Consider the following 27,472-nt stretch of genomic DNA (forward strand, 5'->3'; position numbering starts at 1 on the left):
CGACACCTAATCAGTTGACATTTGCATTTCGACTACTCTGCATCACTAAGGACAAAGTTCTACAGGATGAGCTCTGAGAATAAGCTGTCTTTGGATTATGCGACAGAGAATTCAGCGGAAGGTAAGTCCTATCAATGTGTATTTTCATTTAAGCTCATGTTACAACTTATAACATTATATATTCTTCGACAATATAAGAAAAGTGCCAACGATGGATCGAAAGCATCGAATATTCTACGACAAATAATGACGTTACGTCGATTAGTGAACACAGTACTGAGTTTATCTCGACTACAGCTGACAGCGATATCAGTTCAATTTCAGATGACATGGGTAACATCAACATCAACGGTATTGCTTCCGGTAAGACACTGACATAAGCCGATCAGTAAATAACATTCACATTGACTAGAGCAGTATTTCAGGTAACGAGCTGAAAATTTTATCGACGAATGCTAACGTCACCGATATCAACCACGCTGATATACTGCAGACAGTATTAACGGGAAACAACACTCAAACTTTTGGAAACATACAGGTATGACTTTGTACGTATATATTATGGCTGTAACCAATATGGCGATATTTGCCCTTATCAGAGTTCGCTGAATTGGCCATTTGTTCAGTCGGTGAAATTAAATTTTCAGCACTTGAAGGGTGGAACTAACACCAACTTAATGCTAGTTAGATAAGTCCAACCCAGCAGCAAATTGGTGCTAATTAGACACTAAAATCCAAAAAGTCACGTGCTCGTTTGGACTATTCTAACTAACATTAAGTTGGTGTTAATTACTGACGAGGAGAATCCGAAACACTAAAAACCATACTTTATGTTAGGTCTTGTGTTTTTATGCAAAAAAATTTGGTCTTATTTTCCCATTTGAGAAATTTGTATAGTTAATTGATGTTTGCAGTAGGAATTTTAAAGCCTACTTGTCAGGTGAATAAAGGAGCTAAACAAATCTTAAAAGATAAAAAGAACTATTCATTGTTGGAAATTGGAATTTTGACTAAACCAGGGAGTACGCTTCAAAATCATTTTCATACTTTTGTTCTGAATCCATTGAAGCATTTTCTTCCTGGTGCACAGCATGGTACTGCATATAGCATTGCCGATCTAAACATTTGTTTATAAATTAATAGTTTGTTGTTTAAACAGAGCCTAGTTCCGGTTTATAAGAGAATATAAACATACTATATATTTGTTGCATTTTGCTTAGTTTCCTAGAAAGTAAGATTTTTTGTCAAAAATCGAACCCAAGGATTAATTCAAACCATTACATTTTATAATATGACCCTTGTTTCGTTGAAGAGAAGTTGCTCTTGAATTATGCCGAAATAAATTAATCCTGTTTTGACAAATTAGCAACAAACTTTTTTTCTTCTTCTAACAACAAGAACAGGGCTTATTCTATTGATCTTTCAAATTAAAAAAATTTAAATTGCTGATGACGTAAACAACGGAGCGACGTATTTTTTCTGTCTGATAATAGGATTTTACATGTTATGTAATATTAAACATATTGATTCTTTTGATGCAAAACTCAGACTGAATGACCTAGGAAAAGCCGAACAACTCACATTTTTACGTGTAGGTAAATGTAAATTTATGCGAATTGGGACGCAAAGTTACAAGATTTTTTTTTGCTGTAATTGGTAACATGAAATTTTAAGCTCGATTATCTCGAAATGTCGTTTTCCAAAAAATGGTTTTTCCGTGATCACAAATGCCAATAAACCACTCAACCGAAATTCTTCATTTTTTTTCAATTGATCGTAACTAATTTTTCTCGTACCATATCGATTCCTTTTTTATGCATAAATTTTCGTTTTGCAGATGAGAATCTTTTAAAACAATATTTGAAGCTTAAAACAGCGATTTTTAGGAAAAACGTTCCCTTATTCTAGTTGATCCATTGGTCTTCAATTGTGATCACCGCAAACCTCCTGAATAAAAAAGGGTTTCGGGGAAAAGCTATAACTCAGCCAGTTATCGTTATATTTTTACAAACTTATGCTTGTTTATTTCACTGAAAAATTTTCCAACAAAATACTGTAAATTTGATGTAATGATATCATTGATTTTTGCCTTTCAGTAAATTCAAACTTTATTGAATTTTTCGCTCAAAAAGGTATTTAAACCCCTTAAACCAGACTACAGTAAAAAAGAGACAAATTTCACTTTTTTATCTAAATTTTTTGAAATTAAGTATAAGTCATAGGAAATTTTATCCATTTAAAAAAAAATTATATTAATTTCTCATTTCGGTTGACTACTAAACGAAGTAGGACGATGTTTCGCGCGTAGAAGCCGACAAGATTCGTCATTTTGAAGCCACTATGTTGAATTTTCGAAAAAAAATCATTTTATGATTATCGATCAATAACGAATAAAAGATCAAAAGCAGAAGTTCGTATGTCATTGCATTTTTCCTCGAAAAATTCTCAAATATTGCTCGATTTTCGGTCGATTCTATGAGAGTCTCCTTAATCTCTTCTTGAAATACCTCGTATTTCCTCGTTGGATATCAAGATCACGTACCTGGATTTGAACCTGCAACCTGTTGAATACCAAGAACTTACCTTACTGTCTGCACCAATCTTAAACACATCGAATGCTTAAGATTTCACTAATGTGCCGAAAAGTCTAGGCTGCTGAATAGAGTCTGTGCAAACACTTCACAAGCCTTTTATATATTTGAGTAAACCTAGTTTGGCTTGGGTTTGGATCCCAACCTACGAGAATTCTTTTTTTATTTCATAATTTTTAAAACTTTCGGAAATGTTAAATTAGACAATTCACGAATTTTAAAAATTGATGATTGTAGACATTTTTGTATCCAAAATTAGGATTTGCGGTTGTCACAAAACGTTTAGGCAAGTAAAAAAATGGGTGTCATATGACACTGGTGGTAACTCAATGATGGATTGAAGCCATTTATAATTATAAGATGGCAATTTCCACTCCCTGTCAAATATTTTCTTTCCATTTTTTGTCTTGTAATTCATTAGTTTATTTATTTATATCAATTATTTTTTATTGGAATGAAAATACGTTTGAAATCTTCATTGCAGTGAAATTCACGCGCATGAATAATCATTGTACCTTTGTTTGCAAGCCGATGGTGTCAAAAATTTATAGAAGCATTTCGAACAAAATTTTCTCTTGTGTTAAATATGTGATTCATGTTTTACAAGTAAACAAACCATTTTGAATTAAAAAATGAAATTGTCTAAACAAGGGCGCGCATGATTCAGCAAGCTTTTACATTCAAAAATTGTAAATCGTTGGTTTCACGTACTGAAAACTCAGTAGATATAAGGAAAAACAAAACAAATTTGCTTTCGTTTATTGATCTATTGCTCCTCAACTGTAATATATGCAAAACATCGCGATTGGAATAAATCGAAATACCTAGAAAATATATTGTTTTCTCGCTTGAAAGGTTTACTAGTAGGCAGTTGTCGCCAATGCAATAATCATATGTTATTCCAGGGACTTCATAGTCCATACATAGCATATGGGTAACTACTTTGGACTGGAGATCACAAGATAGAAAGAGAAAAATTGCGTATGGTTGCTCTCGTTTAACTAATTAATATTTCGATTTATTGGTCTATTGACTTTATCAAAGGTCTCAAACCCAACACATTGACACTTATTTCGAAAACCAAAATGAATTGTTTTGAATTTCATTCAGAAGGTTTTTTAAAATACTTCTTGAGATGTATTTTTGAAATTTGTACTTATTGTGAGAAATCTAATATGAATGATGCAAGAGCTAACTTTAGATAGCGAATTAATGACGCTAAAACTTTCTTAATATTGCCATATAAGATTTTTTTTTAATTTTATTTAATGAAAAATAATGAATTCGTGAAAAAATAGGGTTAACGGGAAAAGCATTTTTACATCTTTTTTCTGTCTACAATACGATTGGATACGTACTATATGTATATGCAAGTCATTGGTATAAATTATTTTTTTTAGGTTAGCTAATGCATCGAACCAACATTGATAGCTTCTTTTTGTTAGCAATTATTATCATACTTCTGATTCGCATTTACTAGCCTCGATATTCTCAGGCGGTTTTCTGAGACTCTAATCCTATGCTTTATCGATAACCTATCACGAGGATTTACTTTCTTATCGCGTAATAGTTCCCTAATTCATCATAGCACCTCTATTCATCCCACCCATTTGAACACATTAGTTAGAGCAGTGTCTGCTATCTCTATTCAACGCATTAGCTTAAATGGAAAGATGAATAAGGATGCGTTGTACTCGACTTTTCACTTTGCTCAAACGCGAGTATTTTACATATTCCAGGCAAAATTTTTCATTATATTACTTCTTAGGAACGAAGCAAAGATGTTGAAACCTATTTAAGCGCAATCCAGTGACGTTTAGCCGAGTTATCAACGAAATAGAGTGACATCCTGACTAATGAGATGAATAAGGGCTCGTCTACCCTACTACTACTGATTGAGCCCTATTTGCAGGTAAAAAATTCTAACGAAGTTCGCATCGGGAATGTTACGTATGTTACTGGTCCAATTCACATCATACACACTAGTGGCAGTAACGTAGGCTCAGTGCAGCAATTCGTTACTAATCCATCGACAGTACATCCGTCCCAAAATGCAACAAATAATATCAATAAGAAGAAATCACTGGAAGAAGAGGAAAGGAATAATGATAAACTCTTTGTCACCACTACATGTAAGTGTGTTCATAACATTTCTTTATATGTTTTGACAGGGTGCACCATAAAAAATGCAAAAATCTATGTAACCCCAACAATGCTGTTTTATGCCGTAACATTTATTTGCCATGAATTAGTACATTGTTCGAAATGTTGACCATGATTATCAATTACATTCTCCAGCCAGAGCATACTCTTGAACTATTCGACTCAAATATCAAGATATTAGTAATAACGAGAGTTAAAAAGATTTTTTTCAGTCATGCAGCTAAAACAAATTTTTTCAACGAATTCAGTATTTTTTATTAAAAACATAATGTTTATTCTTCATAAAACGCCAATGAATATTGGAGAAGGGGCCCTGGTCAGCCGTACGACCCAACTTAGTCGCAATGCTCTCACAAGAGCGATGGACGGTACTGACGTCCATCTTCCGGATATAATTCCGGAACCTGGTGGTCTACTGCTTGGTTGCCTTGGCCCGCCAATTATTTTTGTGCAGTAGGGCACTGAGGGAGCCGAAAAAATCCTCAACGGGGCTGCACTGGGGCAAATTGGTCGGGTTCCTTTCTTTCGGCACGGTATCTGTTTCTGCTCAAGATAGTCCAGCGTCTTCTTGGCGTAATGGGAAGACGTCATGTCCGGCCAGAAGACGTACTTCCCATCCTCATGATACTCCTTTAAGAACGGCAGACGAATTTTCTCAAGACACTCCTCCTGGTAGACTTATTGATTGAAGGCCAGACCACTCGGCTTGCATCACGGCATTGATATCCCTCTGTCCGGTGTGGCAATGTACAGCAAAGCCATATTTTTTCAAATTTATGCATAAACTTACATTTTACTTCACTGGAATAGTAGCTGTCATGTCCTGGAATGTGGGTCTTCGTGAGCGGAAAGTAGGTTTCGTCGTCCAGCACGAACGACGTCCCGCGGTAGTTCTTCGTCATCCACCGGCACTGCGATTTCACGATCGCTATCTGCTCGTCCGTGTACTCGGCGGACCAAGTCTGCTTCCGACAGATGATGTCCTTCATCTTGAGGGTTTGGTGAATCAAGGTATGGGAGCAATGATATTTTCGGCCGGCGTAACGTAAACTCATTCCGTCCTTGTTTCGACGCTTCCTTCTTCTTCTTCTTATTCGTCATTATTTTCGCCGGACGGCCGCTACCTGCCTTCCGCTCCACGCTCAAGGATGCCAGGATCCGCTAAACTGTACTCACGGGCACGTTTTCGTCTCGAAAGTGGTCTACGGTAAACTTTTTTCCAGAATGACCATTAGAGTGGCTCGGCATATGACATTTTTCAGCACATCACTTTTTGAGTTCCTTTTGTGATTCCAAATGCTATAGCAAAATTTGGGAGCGTTTGGTTGCTTCCCGGTTTTGCGCATTGCGTTCAAAGTTTGTATGGGATTTTACATGGGGAAAGCAATTATTTTGCATTGACGATTAATAAAGATCGCTATTTCACTCAATATGAAAAACCAGCTTTATAAAACTATAGTTCAAACCATGGTTTACAGTTTTGCCGAAAACGGTAACTAGCTACGAGTTTTATAAAAATAGTTATAACGATTTTAAAATTGGTTCAATTCAAATGTAGAAATTCATTACTTCTTTCAACACTGTCAGTATACAGCCGTTACCGGTGCTTTTAACTTAAATAAATGAGAATATAGTCATCACAGAGACTTGGTATTTTTGAATGAAATGTTCAGAAGGAATTGCTGAATAACATAGACGTAAACAGAAAATGAAAAGAAGAAGGCTTGTGTACTGTGTGTGACAGTGTGAGCTTAATTACAATTTCAGGAAAAATATACCCCTATTAAAATTTCGCATTTCACGAAATCGCTCAAAATGGTTGACAGTTGACTTCGTTCTATTTTACTCCTCCGTTGGAACCGAACAACCGGATTCTTTGTTCCCACACGAAAGACACCGCAGTGTGCTTCACTTTCCTTCTTCTGTTTGCTTTGGAGGAGAGCAATGCTCGTTCGGCTTTTCCTCCACAGCAAGAGTGGTTGGTACTTTTGTATTTTTTGCCTTTCGCCAGGGAATCAAACTACACCAATTTGTTTCAATTAGTTCTTGTTGGAAAATCATATAATATTACCACATTTTAATAGTATTTTAACAATTTTCATTGCAAAATATTGAAAATTGGGCGAATGACAGTGAATATCCGGAGGCATCTCGACAAAATGCTGTGTACTCCATAACTCAAACTATACTGAACCAATCATTTTGAATTTTTGCACAGTTCTTCTTCGCGTCATTAAGTAATTCCTTAGATTTATTTGCAGGTAGGAGAGGATAGATTTTGTCGGACACATTCTAACCAATAATTTAATGCTTCTTCTATAACAAGAACAGTAAGCGCTTCAAGCACCAAAGTTGCTTAGTTGCTGCTCGATCTATTCCAAGGCGGTGCTTCACTCTTACTATGGATGATTCTTTAACAACGCATTGAATTATCCTGAACAAGTTAATTGCTAGGATATTTACATTATTAGTGTGCTTGCCAATTGAACAGATAGTGTTTCTCTTCACTGCGCCTTAAGGACATGCTGAATAGAGTCACAAGGTGGCAGCTAAAATGGCTGGCGTCGTTTCTGCTTCTTCTTTTGATTTCATCGTGAAAATCAAAACATTGCATTGGCGCGCAAGGCAAAATCGTCTGTAACTTAAGGTTCAAGTTACCTTTTTTGAGCATGTGTTAGATTTGAACGCTGGGTAGTATGGGTAGGAAAAAATGTGTTCAACTTTGCCACCGGATTATCCATTTAAATCTTTTCAAAACTCTAAAAGAAGAATATCAGCCGATTTATTAGATCACAACGATTCAAATCATACAAAATAGTTACTGTAAAAACTATCGGTTTCGCTAAATGGTGCTTTTAAAAAAGTGTCTGTGATTTTTTGTCACACTACCACACCGTGCTGGGGTACGCTGCACAACTGCGCAATGAAAAAACCACAGCCACTTTTTCAAAAGCACCATTCAGCTAAGCCGATGGTTTTTCCAGCAGGTATTTTGCATGAATTGAATCGTAATGATCTAATAAATCGACTGATATTCTTCTTTTAGAGTTTTGAAAAGGTTTAAACGGATAATCTGGTGGCAAAGCTGAACACAATTTTTCTTACGCACACTACCAAGCCTTGAGGTAACTTGAGCCTTAAATGTCTTATCTCAGATTGCTTAGAAATTGTATCACTGTATGTAAGCATGTTGGCACATGCAGATGAATAGATTCTCTTCGCGGAATTTTGATTCGTTTGAAAAATTTGTACCTTTTTATTTTTCAAAACAAATCAAACACGTGGTACAAAAATCAGTCAGCTGATTGCTGAACAATACGCTTGTGTGCGTGCCATCTCCTATCGTTATACTACGTTCTAGCCGCACACAGATGCTGAACGTAATCCGAACATACCCGATCATAACCGAACCTCTGTTGTGATTTTGGCATCGCTTCACCTTAAACTAAGCGAATTCTTTTAGTGTGAGCCTAGACATCCGACGATATGATTCTTTAAGCCGAGCTCATTTTATATGGTTTCCAGGAATCTCACAGTGCCTGTAACCAAATATTATAAAATAACAATATGGTTCACTTCTGTATTTCTTAAAAGACGTCTCGCTGGCGCCACCATGGCACAAAAGGTTACTACTGCACTGTAAATTTTGCTGTACGCAATGATAATTCTCAGTTCAATACAATACGTTATAGTAGAGGTGGCGACATTCCTAGATTAGGGAGAAAACTTTTTTGGATTTATTATCTCTCCAGCAGGAGAAAGCTACATTATTTCGTTCTAATGATCATATTTTAAAAGGAAACAGGAAACGCAGCTGGAAAAGATTCTGGTAGTTTAAAGCAGTATCCCTAAAATGCAGCTGATGCAAAAACAATTTACACCGATAAACCTACGAAATTTTCTACACTGAGCTCCAACTATTGATTCTTACGTTGCGCAGGCCTGACAGTACTTTTTTCCATCTGTTGATTCTTACTGGCAGCACACTCAAGGTTTCAGATACCAAATACCAACACATTAGGAAATGAACAATTTGCCCACATTTCTTTTCTATACTTCTTGGGCGCGTTTGACATTTCAATCTACGGCGCAGGCTAATCGCAGAATTATTTATTGCGATTAAAAACCTTTTTCGTCCACAGATGGCATTACATTTATGTCCTCTATGATTCGTGTGAGATTTAAGGAGTGGACTATATTGTTAATATACAATATTCGCTGTAACATAATTTACAAGTCTTTGGGCAAGCACCATTCTGATGGGACTAGTCAGACTCTTTACACACGGACTAGCGAAGTATAAAAATGCAGCGAAATGTGCATGATGATGAGGGGGCTTTCCCCTAGCCCATGCAAACCCAAGAAACACTAGAGGTTTTAAGCATTCGTTTTTGATTATTACTGCTATTTGTGCATAATTATTAATGATAAATGGTAATTGATTAAATTGTTATCTGATTTAACTCTTAGTTTGCTTCATTTGTGCACGTCACGCTTTAAACCGGCTTTTTCTTTAATGTATGCCGCTAATCAATATTTTTTAGATAATATAAACTCGATATGTTATCTTCTTGAAACTAATGTCAAGCTTATTAAATCTTTTACTTTAGCTACCCATATTGACAGCCGAGTTTTGCGTATTGTTGACAGACGGACCTGGTTAGCTCAACCAGCCTTGGAATATCAAGAGTTGGACACCCCTGTACCGTTTGTGGTGATTTGTAAGTATACTAAGAAATACCAACCTAGAGTAATGATTGTAGCGCGATCCCATGACTTGGACGATTTCGGGAAATGTTAGTAATGGGGGCGTATGTTTTTGTTTTACGTTTTTGAAGGCAATGTAACAATGGATATTTTTTGAAATATTAAGATTTATTTATACATTCATTGTGCATGAAAAAAATATATTTTCGGTAACGCAGAGCTACACATACGAGAGTTTCAAGAGTAGACGTCCAACCATTTGCACGTCAAGGAGATCCGCGACGAACACGATAACTCTCGATAAAATTTTCTGATATGGGAAAATCAAAAAAGTTTTTTGAAGATTATACTATGTTCATGCTACGAGTTAAATCGTGTTTTAACGCAATGTTGATGACATCTCTCTTTTTGCTAATTAATATAACAGGTTTTAACTCTGTAGTTTGAACATGGTATTAGATTATAGTTAGTCGATGAACCACAAAAAATAGAAAAAAGTTCGAATTTCGGAAAATGGCTTCATGAACAGTTAAAAATCTCATATTTTACTGCAAAATTCTCTCACTTTTCTTCAAAATAATATAGCGTATTGTTTACACTGTATTTTTATCGCTGTCAGTTTTTCGAAAATTGTTGCTGATAGATTGAAATCTGTGTGTGTGTGTTACAGCAAATATGCGCGAGGAATGCATGGCTGCTTAAAACTGAAGTTCAGCACGGCCCCCGAGATTGCGGGAGACTATTATAGAGGTAATGAACTTCATACGAAGTGGAGTGCCTAACTGGGAAGAGTGTGTATCTGAATAACGTCAATCACTCATCAATAGTGATATGTCATAGTAGATAGTACACTTAGATTAAGGAAGGGGCATAGGGTTACTGCTCCCTAATTCATCTTAGCTCCTCTATTCATCCCACCCATGTGAACACATTAGTTAGAGCAGTATCTGCTATCTCTATTCAACGCATTATCTCAAATGGTAGGATGAATAAGGGTACGTTATACTCGGCTTTTCGCTTCGCTTAAACGGAAGTATTTTACATTTTCCAGGCAAAAAATTTAACTGTACTGCTTCTTAGGAACGAAGCAAAGATGATGATAGCTATTTAAGCGCAATCTAGTCACTCTAAGTCGAATTATCAACGAAATAGTGTGACATCTTGACTAATGAGATGAATAAGAGCTCGTCTACCCTACCACAATAGATCTAAATACTGGTCGCAGTGGTTCGTCTAAAAAAGGATTATAGAGATTCAATACTAAAAATTAAACGAATAAAAAAGAAGTCATTTATTTTTGCTTACTACACCAGACACCCCCCTTAAAGGATTAAACTATACTGTAGAGCGGAGGATACGTCAGAAATTCTTTATATGATTTCAGTATGCGGGTGGAGGAAGGGAATGCGGGTGTGTGTGGTTCAATAGGGAAGGGAGGGGGAGGGGGCGATGCAACACCCAACTGCATACTACACCTTCCATTTGAGACTTGGTTTGAGAAAATCAGTTGATTCACTACCGAAGAACCGATGTGACTTTAATTGTGGACGTCCGGAATTGTTGATAGAGGACAATATATTCAAAGAATGTTGGATTGGAAATCAGTGCTCTTGACGTGCGAATCGAAGTAATTTGGTGACCATTTCAATAGATTCTAAACCTCAGAGGATTGCGATTGTAACGGTTTATATGGGAAATTCTAGCATCTCTTTTCTAACCTGTAACTCCGGACGCCAGAAAATGCGTTCAGAGAGCAAGATATGAGGCAATAAGAGAAGAATGTAAGAAGACATTCTAGGTGGCTAGGGCCGCTTTAAAGCGCGAAATAGTGCTTAGTAAGTCCATCTACACCGTATGTTACAGACGGTGGAAATTCTGGTGACAATGAAGTCTCCAACGACGAGCTCCTTATAGTAGCAAAAGGGCTGCAAGCGAAGAAAGCTCCCGGTCCGGACGGTATCTCCAAAGTGGCACTGAAGACCGCGATCCCGGCGTTTCCGGACATGCTCGGGCTAGTTCTACAGAAATGCCTGGACGAAGGCTACTACCTGGATAAATGGAATATCCAGAAGCTGGTGTTTCTACTTAAACTAAAGAAGCCACCAGGAGATTCACCATTTTATCGGCCTATATGCCTGCTAGATACGCTAGGTAGGCTTCTGGAAAGGGTCATCCTCAACAAGCTGACGAACTACGCTGAAAGTGAGAACGGACTATACCAAAGGCAGTTTGGGTTCCGAACATGGATATCGACGGCGGACGCCATCCGCAGTGTCATCGCGAGCGCGGAGAAAGCGTTAAAGCAACAGAGAAGAAGTAATCGCTACTGTGCCGTGGTAACGATCGACCAGAAGAACGCGCTCAACAGTGTCACCTGGCTAACGATCGCCGTAGCGCCACACAGAATGCGGAACTTTCAGAACCATGTACTGGTCTACGAGACGAACATGGGGCAAAAGTCGATTAAGGTCACGATGGGAGCACCTCAGGGCTCCATACTCGGCCTAACGCTCTGGAATATAATGTACAAAGAAGTCCTAACACTGAAACTGTCCAGAGGAGCCGAGATCGTCGGCTTTGCAGATGACATTACCCTGACGACCCTTGAGGCAGTTAAGATATTGTGGACAGAGACAATGCATCTTGGAAACCTGGATGGCTGATGTCAAGTTGCAGTTGGCAGCGCTGGTCAGCAATTGTAAAAAAATCCAGCGTGTCGTTATCAGCGTCGGCGGACACTCAATCTCATCAATGCGTGAATCGTGAAGGAACCAACAAAGAAGCTCCATCGGCTAGAAATCCGCCGTGAAACCACAAATCGGGCTCGGGCGAAATTCCACCGCCGGGGAACTCTCCGTCGATGTAGACTAGATCCACCTACTAAGAACCAATTGAGTAATACGTGACGTAGCACCGGCTTCGGGTCGTCAGGGCGTCAGCGCATCAGACGTTAGGCTTAATCGGAATCGCCAGACCGGACTGCTATGATTAGTAATAAAATCCACTTGTTTTGAAGTCATACTACTTTTTCAGTAATTAACTTTTCTCAGCGAATTTTCACAAGTTTACAATGTTCCACGAATGTGTTCAGAATACCTTTAAAAATATATAATGTACTCATTAATTGATTGATGAGGTGATTTTTTAAGAATTTATTTTCAATGTTAACCGATTTTCCATACTAATTTCCATATAAACTTTGATATTTTTGGAGAGTCCGTAGGCACAACCGATCGGTACCAAAATTTGCACAATTACTAAGGGCCATAAAAGAAATCAGTAGAGCCTGGTGGAGCTAATAGTCAATAATTGAACCAGTCTACTGTGTCACCGAGAGAAATTGTGCTGCCGGGGAACTCTCAGTCGGAGTAGGGTAGTTCACCGCCGGATAATATCCTAGCCTAGTTAAAGCTGATAGGTAAATGGCTCCAGGAAGCGAGTATCGGTGAGTTCACCGTCGGGGACTATCAAGTAGATCATGGTAAGGCCGGGTGCTGAATGGCTCACGGAAACAGGAAGGGGCCGAGAGCTAAATGGTGACGTAATAGATGGAGACGAGAAGCAAGAGAAGAATCGAGAGTTATATCAAAGCTTAAAGATCGAGCCATTTCATGAATCAAGTGAGGCTCTGAGAAGGAGGTGCACCTCTTTCTGAGAAGAGAGAGAGGCGCGATGAGAGCACAACGAGCCCCCCACGAAGTAATACCTTGATGTAGTTCCGTGGGGAGGAAGGGCGAAAAAAATAAGGAGTGTTGTAGTGGTAAAGCACGTGAGTCCCACACAGTGCCAATATACTATATGCCAGGATGCTGAAGATTTTTAAACCTTGTTGTAAAAACCATGCACACACAGACATTTTCAGATCTCGACGAACTGAATCGAATGGTACATGACACTCGGTCCTCCGGGCCTTTTTAGTGTGATTGCATAGCCTTTCTTTACATGAGAAGCGCAAAAAGGTTTGGAATTAATAAACAGTTTCAGCGACAGCAAACAGCGCGATTCATATATAATACATTCGAATATTTAAAATAGTAGTGCGAAGTAAATAATACATGACATTACCATATTCGCCACTTTTAAAAAAAGCAAAGTATTAGGCGCTGCGCGAAATTGGAGCAGCTCACGGAACATACATCCTTATTCTTGTTTACGACAAATGCGAGATTCGTTCGAAAGCGATTCGAACGAATAGTAAGCCCATTTGATTTTGCCATCGTAAACGGGAATACAAAACACTTTCGAAGGAATCTCTATAGACACTCATAGTAATAAACCAGCGAAGGTACTTTTATCGAGTCAAACAAACTGTCAAAAACCGGAGCCAAACGAGCATGACGTCATACAATGCAAACAAGGAGAATAAGTATTGCGATTTTGTTTAAAAAATGTATTTTGTTATTCACAGTAGGCTTCACTTTTCATGTTCGTATTAGTATTTTACAATGTTACTTAGAAAGATATTTAATGTGTTCACTATAACTGCATTTTACTTATGCTTTTTTCATCAACTTTGTGTTTGAAATTGAATATTTTTTTCTTTTCTTAATTGTTGCTCAGTATGAAACGTATAACTTCTCTTTTGATTCATATATTGAACCACTTGAAAAATTATTTTGATAAAACCAGATGATCGAATACAGTCGAGCACGTTCGAGCTTGCACATTTTTGCCAGTTTAAAATGCTTGTTTTTCTAGTTGCCAGTTTTGCAGTTTTTACATCCGCGAGTCTATTACCACAGACTAACAGACAAACCACTCAAAAACAAAGCTTCGCCCGCTTTAACGGTCATTTTAAATATATTTGTAGTTGGGACTGTGGCCACATTTGAAATTATGGCGCCACTGACATATGAACAAGCATATGGGGAATAGACCACTAGTGAAAAATTGTTCGCAAACCTGAGGGGAAACCCACCAGTAAATGAGTGATTGGGACTGTGAATAAAAGATGGAGCTAGTGTTCTGGGAAAATTGTCGGATCGATGTTTTTTGAGGAAATTCCCTCATAGTGTTATGTCTGTTAGTCTGTGCTATTACTATGAGTGTTTATAGGAATCTCGCATTCGTCGTGAACAAGAATAAGGGTGACAATATCGCCACCATTCATAAATTACGTGACGCAAAAATTATCCCCTCCACCTAAAAGCGTTACGTAATTTTTGAATGGTCTCCATGCATACGCACCGTGGTTGTTTCGCTGATCAACAAGTCCATAAGAACGTCCGACTCTAGCAATAAATATGAATTATTTCGGAATGTCAGCTTTGTAGTTCAACGTGGAATGTGGCATGCGAATTCAGAATTAGATATATTATGACATAGTTACATGAATGATGTCAGTATGTGGATGCATACTTAATATCTTCTCGAATATTTCCAGCGCACACTGCCACAGAGACTGCTGACACACAGGCAGGCATGGTATACATGGTCCGTAACATCCAGTGCTTCCACATAGAATCGAGACGATGGCATGACATTGCCTATAACTTTTTGGTAGGGAACGACGGCAACGTTTACGAAGGGCGCGGTTGGAAGAGAATAGGTTCACACACATACGGTTATAATTCACGAGGTATCGGCATAAGTTTCGTGGGTTGCTTCATGAATGAACTACCGGCCAAAATTGCGCTTCAGGCGTGTAAACTACTCATAGAAAGGTATAGAATAAAATATCTGATGCATCTGATTAAACATTTTATTGAAATTTCGCAGAGGAGTTCGCGATGGATACATCCAAGAAGACTATCAGCTAATAGCCCATTGCCAATGCAGCCCCACTGAGAGCCCTGGGCGAAAGTTATACGAAGAAATAAAAACATGGCCTCACTGGGTAGCAGAACCATGACATTCTCTACATACAACATAGGAATGGGTTCAAGCTATTAAAAACTAAAAAAAATCAACACAAACTTGCGTTTAGTACAAGAAGCTCTGTTAATCGACCGCATCGTTGTAAAAAATCTTTGCACTGCTCAGGTTACAGAATAGCAAATCAAACTCCTGTTGTACCATCTTGAGTCGTCGCCTAGTTAGTGCAAATGTTTGCATCAATTTATCTCCATCATTCGCCTTTGCCGACTGCTGCTCTTGGGCATCCAATTTCTCAAGTTCTTGGTTGTACTTATTCTTGACGGATCGGAACCAATGTAACGAATTAAACTTAGTTGTTTGATCTAGCAGCTTCAAAATGTAAGCAATACCTGAGATAATTGTAGAGGATTAGACTAATTAATTATCACTTTTATAAGTAAATACTGTATTCTACTCACCCATCGCAAATCCGTCATCTGTAAACAAAGCACCAACCTTGTCCTTTTTGGCGATTTTTTCCTTTGCCTTCAAAATGTATTCCACAAAGTTAATCGTTAATGGTGGAATTATCATATAAAAATTTTGCAAATGAATATTTTCCGCGTGTCGCAAACTTAGGAATGCATTCACCAACAGACGAAAATAATTAGTATCTATTCGATAGTTCTTACACAAACTATTTATATCGTTCTCCAAAAGTTCTGCCGCACAAATCGTCTCCTCATGCAAGGATTCTTCCTTTGCATACTTTTCGAAATTTAGATCACCGTCAATAACCGGTAGGTAAACCGTTGCTTCGGTACACTCATGCAAGGCACCGGAACGGATCATCCGCACGTATCCCATAGCGTTGCCTAAAATAATGCATACAACGGATCAACCAACAGTTCAAATTCACAATCAAAATTACTTACCTATATGACAAATCAGTTTCCGAAAAAGATCCATATAAGTTTCACCAGCTTCAGAGAGACCGAGATTTTTAATTTTCCTATTGAACGCGTGCGCTCGATCAAAATCATAGGTCTGGTTAAGTGCATCTGAGTTCTCCAGAAAGTACTTTGCGTCGCTAGTTAGTCGTGCCTTGATTTGCTCGTCGTACAAGAAGTGGGAGAAGGCGAAGAATTTTTGCCGCAAAAATTGAAAGGTATAGTTCACCTACAAAAAAATGAAAATCAATATGCACCCAGGTTTTTTTACGCGGGGGTTACGTACCGCGTAAAAAAACGCGTTGATTGGAAAATCCGCGTAAAAACCGCGTTAATTGGAAAATCCGCGTAAAAACCGCGTTAATTGGAAAATCCGCGTAAAAAGCCGCGTTAATTCGAAAATCCGCGTGAAATCTCAGCAAAAGACTTAGAATATTTTTGGAATTTTTTTTTGCACGGATTTCGCAATTAATGCGGTTTTTGCAAAAATATTCCTTTTGAATGCAAAAGACTTTTTTTCAAGACCATTCCGAAAATATCCAAATTGATTGAGTTATAGCGAATTTCGCTAAACCGGAAGTCGCCATCTTTGATTTCAAAATGGCGTCAAAAATCAATTTCTGGCACCTACTCCTCAAGACCATTCCGAAAACACCCATATTGATTTGGTTGTAGCGGATTTCGCTAAACCGGAAGTCGCCATCTTGGATTTCAAAATGGCGTCAAAATCAATTTCTGGCACCTACTCTTCAAGTCCATTCCGAAAATACCCATATTGTTGGGGTGTGGTCCATAAGGAGTCTTGCAGATCCGTCTCTTCCATCTTTTCGAAAATCTTCTAAGTTTTTTGCATTCAAAAGGACTTTTACAAAAACCGTGTTGATTGCGAAATCCGCGCAAAATAAAAACTGCTAAAATTCTTCTAAGTTCTTAGCATTTAAAAGGACTTAGAAATTTTTTCAGAAAAAAGTCTAAGTCTTTTGCATTCAAAAGGAATATTTTTGCAAAAACCGCATTAATTGCGAAATCCGTGCAAAAAAAAACTTCCAAAAATATTCTAAATCTTTTGCTGAGTTTTTTTTACACGGATTTTCGAATTAATGCGGTTTTTTGCGCGGATTTTCCAATTAACGCGGTGTTTACGCGGATTTTTTAATTAACGCGGTTTTTTACGCTGATTTTGCAATTAACGCGGTTTTTACGCGGTTTTTTTTACGCGGTACGTATCCCCCGCGTAAAAAAACCTGGGTGTAGGTATCAAACCAGAATATTCACATTTGACTGATATGGCTAATCTTGACCATGTTGTTCCTGTCTGGTAAAATGTTCCATGTGAAATACTTAATAGTATTTTGATCTGAGAACAACAATGTGTACTATCTTGTCGCTGAATTGATTTTATCAGTGAACAATAATTTAAATACGAAACTTATTTGAAGCGCTACTGAGACAGTCTTCAAAACCAGTAGTATTTCGATTGTGAAAATCCAGTAGAGGATTGGTTATGAATATACTTTTATTAAACGATAAACACTTTCTTTTGGATCGGATTTCGCTAAACCGGAAGTCGCCATCTTGGATTTCAAAATGGCGTCAAAATCAATTTCTGGCACCTACTCTTCAAGACCATTCCGAAAATACCCACTCTTCCCGCACCTACTCTTCAAGTCCATTCCGAAAATACCCATATTGTTGGGGTGTGGTCCATAAGGAGTCTTGCAGACCCGTCTCTTCCATCTTTCCGAAAATCTTCTAAGTTTTTTGCATTCAAAAGGACTTAGAATATTTTTTACAAAAACCGTGTTGATTGCGAAATCCGCGCAAAATAAAAACTGCTAAAATTCTTCTAAGTTCTTAGCATTTAAAAGGACTTAGAAATTTTTTCCAGAAAAAAGTCTAAGTCTTTTGCATTCAAAAGGAATATTTTTGCAAAAACTGCATTAATTGTGAAATCCGTACAAAAAAAACTTCCAAAAATATTCTAAATCTTTTGCTGAGTTTTTTTACACGGATTTTCGAATTAATGCGGTTTTTTACGCGGATTTTCCTATTAACGCGGTTTTTTTTACGCGGTACGTATCCCCCGCGTAAAAAAACCAACATGAAATCCACCAGATCCCTACAACAATTTTTGCTTCAGGTGATCTAACAGCATCGAAATGAGCATCCCATCAATCATAGTGCCTATTAAACTGAAACATAATAAATGCAATCCTCTGACATATCAACTCGACATCAATTGATTCAGTCTGTAACGTAACTTCAATTGATAAAAGTCAAGGCAAAGGGATACAGTATGTTTTATTTCATCGTTACTATTATGCGTAGGACATTGTGTAATTGTTTTGAAATAATTCATCTGAACATTCCAAATCGACAACATTTCAGTTCGAATTTCTACATATTAAAGCCTCCCCCCTCACTACGCCCCATTGCTCAACTACCTACGCTCATGAAATTGAGCTAAGACTTTTGAATAATTCATCCAAACATATCAATGTGGTAAAACTAAAATATATAATGTTATTTAGGAATGCTATATGAAATACCATTGGTACACCGGCAGTGTTGGCAATAAAAATGATTTTTGGCATTTAATTCGATGTATCGAACTTTGAACAGCTATAACATGGCTTAGAGACATTCTAACATCATACATCCTTCGGTAAAGTTGTTCAGCATATCCTGGACTACACTTCTATTTATTTGTTTGCATACTAAAGGAAGAATTGTAGTCTGTAGAATTATAAATGCAAAAATGTAGGTTTTCCCATACTAATCTCCATACAAATTTCAAACGCAATGCGCTACGCCGGGTCAACACCAATCGACCCCAAATTTTGCACAGTTGTTTGGGACCCCAAAAGAAACCAAAAAAGTGCTGTGCTGAAAAAACGATCATTTTGCCCCACCCTAGTGTAGGTATCAAACCAGAATATACATATTTGACTGATATGACTAATCTTGACCATGTTGTTCCTGTCTGGTAAAATGTTCCATGTGAAATGCTTAATAGTATTTTGATCTGAGAACAACAATGTGTACTATCTTGTCGCTGAATTGATTTTATCAGTGAACAATAATTTAAATACGAAACTTATTTGAAGCGCTACTGAGCCAGTCTTCAAAACCAGTAGTATTTCGATTGTGAAAATCCAGCAGAGGATTGGTTATGAATATACTTTTATTAAACGATAAACACTTTCTTTTGGATCAGAATATTATTTAGTCTAGTGATCAAAGTTGCTCGCAAAAATTTCAAAAGTTATTTACTGTGATCTCACAATACTTCCCTCCCGTAGTTCCAAAATAAGAAGCTCTGCTCGTTTGGATACATCAAACTTTCGCTCACTTGGATACATCAATTTCGTCTTGTCCACACTCTACCTAGAGTGCTCTAATTTAAACCAGATTTAAACTTGTTTGTAAGAGCCGAATAATAAAACCTTCAGTATAAAAACTACAACAAAATACATCCGATTCTTACAAAAACAAAGTAGTAGTTTCAACTTTGCCGAGTTTTACGAGTGAGAACTTTTTGAGCGATGTTTATGCTGAACGATCTCTGTCTGATATTTACGCTTAAAGTTTATTTTGGAGTTTTATATTCCAATATATTTAACCTTCCGGAAGTCGTGCTAATGCACTGAGCGCACGCTGCTCTGAAAATCTAGCGAAATCGTCTTAGCGCACCAGCGGCTGCCCATTTAGTGGGCCATTTGCGCGACTTCCGGAGGGTTAAAACGTGTTTTACGAAGCATGTTCTGTCCATGCGATTTTTATTTTTGATCGCTCATTTGAGAATAAGGTCTTCTGTTTGAGCATTCAATTCACTTTGAAGCGATTTACGATTTTTTTGAAAAAAAAGTACCGAGGGCTTCAGTACCGCAGTACCGGTTCTCACCAAAAAGAGTCGGTACTAGAATCCCTAGTTATCGGAAATTTTTGCGTTGAATTTTACTTGATGTGTTTTTTCGTTAAACAAGTTATATAGTATTTTCACATGAAGTTTAATTCTATTTTTAGTAATATTTCTGTAAGTAGGTATATTTTTAATTTTATTTCAAGTATAGGTTCTGAGGTTAGTTGTTGGTGCATTCTTAACGTAAACATAGACATAATGGAACCAATCTATATCGCATATGTCAGTATATGTCTAATTTTTTTAACCTAACGAACGTAATTCCGCGAGAAGTTCCGTGCAAAATTCCGTGCGAAATACCGTTTAAAATTCCATGCGAAATTCCGTGCAAATTTTTGCGCGAAATTCTGTGTGAAATTCCATGCGAAATTCCGCGTGAAATTTCGTGCGAAATTCCATGCGAAATCCGCGCGAAATTCCACGCGAAATTCCGCACGAAATTCCGTGCGATATTCTGTGCTAAATTCCGCGTGAAATTCAGTGCCAAATTCCGCGCGAAATTCCGTGCAAAAGTCCGACGATTCTGTGCGAAATTCGGTGCGTATTTCTGTGCGAAATTCCATGTGAAATTTCGTGCAGTATTCCGTGCGAAATTCGGCACATGCGGAATTCCGTGCGAAAGCTCCGTGCGAAATTCTCTGCGACATTCAATGCAAAATTCACGTGAAATTGAGTGCGAAATTCCGCGCTAATTGCGTGCAAAATTTCGCGTGAAATTTCCGTTTTTGCGCGGAATTTCGCACGGAATTTTACGTGAAATGTCCTTTTTCGCGCGGTATTTCACACAGAATTTTGCACGGAGCTTCGCGCGGTATTTCGCACGGAAGTTCGTACGAAATTTCATACGGAATTTCACATGGAATTACGCACGGGATTTCGCACGGAATTTCACGCGAAATTTCGCGAGGAATGTCGCGCGGAATTTCGCATTGAATTTCGCACGAAATTTCGTATTGAATTTCGCACGAAATTTCGCTCGGATTGTCGCACGGGATTTCACGCGAAATTTCCGATTTCGTACGGAATTTTGAGCGGAATTTCACGCGAAATTTTGCACGAATTTTTTTCGTGATAAGATAAAATCTCGACGTTTCATGCATTTTAAAGATGTTTGGCATCAAAAATACGAATTCGATTTCTGAAATTTCATGGGGTCCCCCCTTTGAAAAAATTTTGAGCTCCGGCCTATATGGGAATTTCATATTTGACCGGACGGTTCAGTCTTTATTTCCGGAACCATACAAGCGATCCATGCGAAATTTCACAGACATCTGTGGGGATAATATAGCTATTATTTGGGACTAATTTTGTGAAAATCGGCTCAACCATTTCCGAGAAACTGATATGAGTTTGCTAGTTTTGAAAGATGGCCGCTTTTCCCGGGCACTTCCGGAACCGTCTATGGTGGTCAATGTAGTCAACGAAAAGTTTGTTTGGCCGTCGGTGACCTAGAACTGCAAATTTAAGTTGTTTGAGAGACATTTTAGCGAAATTTTTACCTTTTTTACTTTCATCGGAGTATCGGTTTGAATCACAATTTGCTATGTGATCACACGCCACAACCCGTAACTCCGGAACCGGAAGTCGGTTCGGGATAAAATTTAATAGCCATTTACGGGGACGCAACATCTTTCATTTGAGACTAAGTTTGGGTGATTCGGTCTAGCCATCTCCGAGGAACCGATGTGACTGTTATTCTGAATTTGGATACTTCCGCCGGGGCTTCCGGAACCGATTGTGGTGGCCAATGTGACCAAAAAGACTTTGAATGGCTGTTAGTGACCTAGTACTACAAATCGAAGCAGTTGTGGTCACATTTTGGAAAATTTTTCATTATTATACATTCATAGCAGAATTTATTAAAATCGACATTGTAATTCCGGAACCGGAAGTCGGATCCATTATAAATTCAACAGCAGCCTATGGGAACGTTGCACCTTTCATTTGGGACTAAGTTTGTGAAAATCGGTTGAGCCATCTCTGAGAAAAGTAAGTGAGATTGTGTTCGCGTACACACACACAGACGCACATACACACACATACATACACCTGATTTTCATTGTGACAGTACAGTAATTTTGCAAAAAATTACAATAAATGCTAGTATTACGCTAGAATACAAAAACAACAAACTTTAACGTTTCTACAATAAATTTCAAAATAAAATCAACTTTTACAGTAAAAATGTATTGCTGTGAAGTTTGGAGCCCAAACTATAATAACTGTGTTTAGAGAATTAAGTCTGTGCAACGACACTTTTTACATTTTGTGCTTCGCAGACTGTCGTAGAGCGATTCTGTCCGTCTACCCAGTTACGAAAACCAGCTGATTCATTCGGAACCCCTGCTTGTTCGAAGGAATTCAGCAAGGGCTTTGTTTGTTGCTAATGCTTTGCGAGGTCATCTGGATTGCTTAGCCAATTTTTTATGCCCCGATTACCATTTAGGCGCACTAGTAGAATAAAATGTGATCAACTAGGTATGGTGGTACTGCGAATCTTTTCTAAAATCCACATCGTGGCATTTCAGCCATGCGCCACCAAGCCGTGCGTCGAATTACGCGCCTGTTCACTTTGCATTAGCGCAAGCGAAAAAAAACAATTTGATGTTTATTTTTGTTTCGTTCGCACTCATGTGCGATACATATAGCAACAAATCCACGAAACGCTAGTTTATCTCGAGATAGACAATACCGTAGGTATAGGGCATTACCATTGCTATGTTATTACATGGTATAGAACAGGGATTCTCTAGAGCGGAATTTCTAGGGGGTCGTGAAGTCGTTGCTGGGGGTCCGCGAAGAAAAATATATTGAAATTGAGTGCATATTGAAATTTTATGTTTTGTTTCCTAACAAACTGAAAATAACATATTGATAGCATACAAAATGGATGTTTATCGGTGGGGGCCCGCAGCAACACAGGGTGATTTATAAGGGGTTTGTGGTAAGAAAAATGTTGAGAACCGCTGGTATAGAATATCGTTGACGACTGTCATTTTGGCTGTTACCGTGGATCAGCTGTATTAGTTACGGCGTCGTTTATGTTTTCGCGTGTTTTTTCTCCAAAACCACATTGTCTTTGGTCCTCAGTACAGTACATTTAATCAATGTAAAAAATGTTTAGTGAATTTTTTTCTTACGTAAAAATTAACACTCGGAATACCAAGGGGGTAAAAAAAATGGGAACGCTTATTTTGACTGGTCATATCTCAGCCGTTACATAATCGATTTTAAATCTGTCTTCACCAATATAAAGGTATGTCTTTTATGAACACGCCGAATTAAAAAAATAGAAGAATAGAATTGTCTACCGTAAGTTACAGTAAAAAGAGTATAACAAAGTCAGTGAGAAAAAAATGGGAACGCTTCTTTGACTTGCCATATCTTAGCTGTTTGCTCACCAATTTTAATTCTTTTTTCACCATTGGATAGGTAAATTTTTTATAAAAACAGTGAACAAAGAATGATGGAAAACAAACGTGTGTATCTGAAGTAATTGTAAAAACAGTAATTGAGAGTCAGTACAGACGAAATGAGTTTTTCTGTTCAAACAATCGTATCACGACTGTTTGTCAACCAATTTCAATTTTCCTTACACCAATGCAATCCTTAGAGCTTCTAGACTTGTAATAGATGCAATAAATAGTAGATTTTCAAAAATTACTATACTTTTTCGAGTTTTTAGGAGATAGGATTTTTACAATGTACGTGGCATACGGTTGAGTGAAATTCTTTGCGACTTGTTAGTTTTACGGTTTGAAACTTACCTGTTTACTCAATAGTTCTACATATTATACATGGATATTATTATATCAAAATGTTTGCACGAACGTGGAGAAACACATTATTGTATGTAAGTTACTAAATAATAGAGTGTGTTAGGACGATTCAGTAAATACGAAGTTCAGAATTTTAAAATATTCGTCATATAACTTTAAATTTGAAGCGATGACCTATACATTTTAATACACCAGTCGATTGTAATTGATGGCGGCTACAATTTCTGAAAAAAACACATTTTTATATTTTCTCAAAAAATAGCCAAAAGTACGTAGAAGTACAGAAATTTCATTTAGTTGGCAAATAACGTCGAATTCAAAGTGATGGCCTATACCTTTTTATATACAAACCGATTATAATTGATTTTGGTTACAATTTCTGAAAGAACGATTTTTATATTTTTTCAAAAATAGACAAAAGTACGTAGAACTACAGTAATTTCATTTAGTTGACAAATAGCTTCAAGTATTCAAAGCTATCACCTATGCAATTTATACACCAATCGATTGTAATTGATTTTGGCTACAATTTCTGAAAGAACAAATTTTTATATTTTCTCAAAAAATAGCCAAAAATACGTACAAGTACAGAAATTTCATTTAGAGGGCAAATAACGTCGAATTCTAAGGGGTGATTTATACTTTTTTATACACCAATCGATTGTAATCGCGGCTACAATTTTTGAAAGAACACAAAATACGTAGAAGTACGGAAATTTGATGTAGTTGGCAAACAAGGTCAAATTCAAAGTGATGGCCTACACTTTTATATATATACCAATCGATTGTAATTGATTTCGGCTACAATTGTTGCAAGATAAACTTTTCATATTTTCCCAAAAAAAACGACAATAATATGTAGAAGTACAGATATTTCGTCTGATTGGCACATAACTACAAATTTCCGTACTTTTACGTATTTTTGGCTAATTTTTGAGAAAATATAAACAATTGTTCTATCAGAAATTGTAGCCGCCATCAATTACAGTAGATTGGTGTATAAATAGTGTAGGTCATCCCTTTTATTTTGCAGTTATTTGTCAATCAAACGAAATTTTTGTACTTCTACGTATATTTGTCGTTTTTTAAAGAAAATATAAAAAGTTTATCTTGCAACAATTGTAGCCGAAATCAATTACAATCGATTTGTATATATAAAAGTAGTCATCACTTTGAATTTGACCTTATTTGCCAACTAAATCAAATTTCCGTACTTCTACGTATTTTGTCTATTTTTTGAGAAAATATAAAAATGTGTTCTTTCAGAAATTGTAGCCACCATTAATTACAATCGATTGGTGTATAAAAAAGTATAAATCATCCCTTAAAATTTGACGTTATCTACCCACTAAATGAAATTTCTGTGCTTATACGTATTTTTGGCTATTTTTTTAGAAAATATAAAAATATGTTCTTTCAGAAATTGTAGCCAAAATCAATTACAATCGATTGGTGTATAAATTGCATAGGTGATAGCTTTGAATACTTGAAGCTATTTGTCAACTAAATGAAATTACTGTAGTTCTACGTACTTTTGTCTATTTTTGAGAAAATATAAAAATCGTTCTGTCAGAAATTGTAACCAAAATCAATTATAATCGATTGGTATATAAAAAGGTATAGGCCATCACTTTGAATTCGACGTTATTTGCCAACTAAATGAAATTTCTGTACTTCTACGTACTTTTGGCTATTTTTTGAGAAAATATAAAAATGTGTTTTTTTCAGAAATTGTAGCCGCCATCAATTACAATCGACTGGTGTATTAAAATGTATAGGTCATCGCTTCAAATTTAAAGTTATATGACGAATATTTTAAAGTTCTGAACTTCTTCGTATTTACTGAATCGTCCTAACACACTCTATTATTTAGTAACTTACATACAATAATGTGTTTCTCCACGTTCGTGCAAACATTTTGATATAATAATATCCATGTATAATACGTAGAACTATTGAGTAAACAGGTAAGTTTCAAACCGTAAAACTAACAAGTCGCAAAGAATTTCAATCAACCGTATGCCACGTACATTGTAAAAATCCTATCTCCTAAAAACTCGAGAAAGTATAGTAATTTTTGAAAATCTACTATTTATTGCATATATTACAAGTCTAGAAGCTCTAAGGATTGCATTGGTGTAAGGAAAATTGGTTGACAAACGGTCGTGATACGATTGTTTAAACAGAAAAACTCATTTCTTCTGTACTGACTCTCAATTACTGTTTTTACAATTACTTCAGATATACAAATTTGATTTCCATCATTCTTTGTTCACTGTTTTTAAAAAAGATTTACCTATCCAATGGTGAAGAAAGAATTAAAATTGGTGACCAAACAGCTAAGATATGGTAAGTCAAAGAAGCGTTCCCATTTTTTTTCTCACTGACTTTGTTATACTCTTTTTACTGTAACTTACGGTAGACAACTCTATTCTTCTATTTTTTAATTTGACGTATTCACAAAAGACATATCTTTCTATTGGTGAAGACAGATTTAAAATCGATTATGTAACGGCTGAGATATGACCGGTCAAAGTAAGCGTTCCCATTTTTTAGACCCCCTTGGTAGTCCGCGTAACTTTTTACCCCCTTGGTATTCCGAGTGTTAATGTTGAACACGAATTTTGTGTTGGTTTTTCGTTGTTTTCGTTTTTGAAAAACCCGTACATCAACATACGCTTGGAGGCACTATAAGTCACTACTATATTTTGTAAATTTGAAGAATTTGCCAATTGTGCGTAATTTCGTGCGAAAACGCCAAAACCAAATGAAGAGGACATAAAGAACGCAATTTTACCTGTTCAAGATGGCGCCAGTATTCGATCAGACGCTAAACAAATCAAGATTCCGTTTGAAACATTACGTGCTCGTGTGAAAGGTAAGTGCTCATTGATTAAAGTGCGTCAAATATTTCGCATGAGTTAACAATATAATAATTTAAGGTGTTGTTGAAGTAGATAATCGAAAAAAACAAGATCGAAAAAGAAGGAAAAGGAATCCAAAAAAATGCTTAAAGCGCAAACGCGATTGTCGCATAGCTAAGCAACCACCTGAGCCGGTATGCGCAACGTAAATACCACACTCTGGCAACGACGAGGACACCGAAGAAGTCATTTGCAAGTACAAAGCCAGATGCAGTTGCTAAAAACATGATTTTTCAACATTTCCTTCCACAGTTTCATAATTATTCACATCATTTGCCACTTCCTCGTTTTCTTACTTGAATGATGTCAATGGATTGCATTTATTATTTGTGTCATTAATTTTAAAATAATTTGCGGTATTCATGCTCTTCAAATAAAAGTTGAACCGCTGATTTTCTAGGCGAGTACATCGTTTTATTTAATCTCGAATATAGTAGCTTATCGCACGTTGCCAGCATAAAATCATTATTTCAAAAACCTTTCCAACGACTGCTTGTTTGTCAAAATCAGTGCAAAAATACCATCGCACGAGCTCTCCAAAAAACTGACCTACTTGACCCCACTCTACTCTATGCATACAGCCATTACTGGCCTACAAAGGATCTTCAAACGGGTCGCTTCAAACTTCGACTGTCTCGCC

At 37.0% G+C, this 27,472-nt stretch overlaps 2 protein-coding genes across 3 annotated transcripts in view; one reads left to right on the forward strand and one right to left on the reverse strand.

Moving 5' to 3' along the window:
* Positions 1-15,318, forward strand: LOC131676094 (peptidoglycan-recognition protein LE). 2 transcript variants are annotated; one of them, XM_058955222.1, is made up of 7 exons: positions 1-121; positions 199-363; positions 426-538; positions 4,504-4,723; positions 9,365-9,475; positions 14,845-15,124; positions 15,180-15,318. In XM_058955222.1, the coding sequence occupies exons 1-7, from the start codon at positions 67-69 to the stop codon at positions 15,310-15,312; spliced, it is 1,077 nt and encodes a 358-aa protein (XP_058811205.1). In that variant the 5' UTR covers positions 1-66; the 3' UTR covers positions 15,313-15,318. The 2 variants fall into 2 exon arrangements, with proteins under 2 accessions (XP_058811205.1, XP_058811208.1); XM_058955225.1 differs by lacking the exon at positions 9,365-9,475.
* LOC131676087 (WASH complex subunit 4) overlaps positions 15,108-27,472 on the reverse strand; it is a 15,845-nt gene continuing 3,480 nt past the window's right edge. The window contains exons 7-9 of the mRNA XM_058955218.1: positions 16,193-16,436; positions 15,737-16,132; positions 15,108-15,667 (exon numbers count right to left, since the gene is read on the reverse strand). Coding sequence (XP_058811201.1) covers positions 15,402-15,667; positions 15,737-16,132; positions 16,193-16,436 — 906 coding nt within the window. The 3' untranslated portion in view covers positions 15,108-15,401. The remainder of the gene's footprint in view (positions 15,668-15,736; positions 16,133-16,192; positions 16,437-27,472) is intronic.

This window comes from Topomyia yanbarensis, chromosome 1 (genome assembly GCF_030247195.1).
Source record: "Topomyia yanbarensis strain Yona2022 chromosome 1, ASM3024719v1, whole genome shotgun sequence".
NCBI lineage: Eukaryota > Metazoa > Arthropoda > Insecta > Diptera > Culicidae > Topomyia > Topomyia yanbarensis.

What these genes read in the sequence shown, in the direction of transcription:
- LOC131676094 (XM_058955222.1), top strand. Translation starts at nt 67, where the DNA reads ATGAGCTCTGAGAATAAGCTGTCTTTGGATTATGCGACAGAGAATTCA. An exon ending in AAACTTTTGGAAACATACAG is followed by an intron (nt 539 to 4,503) that starts GTATGACTTTGT and finishes CCCTATTTGCAG; the next exon opens with GTAAAAAATTCTAACGAAGT. An exon ending in ACTCTTTGTCACCACTACAT is followed by an intron (nt 4,724 to 9,364) that starts GTAAGTGTGTTC and finishes CTTTTACTTTAG; the next exon opens with CTACCCATATTGACAGCCGA.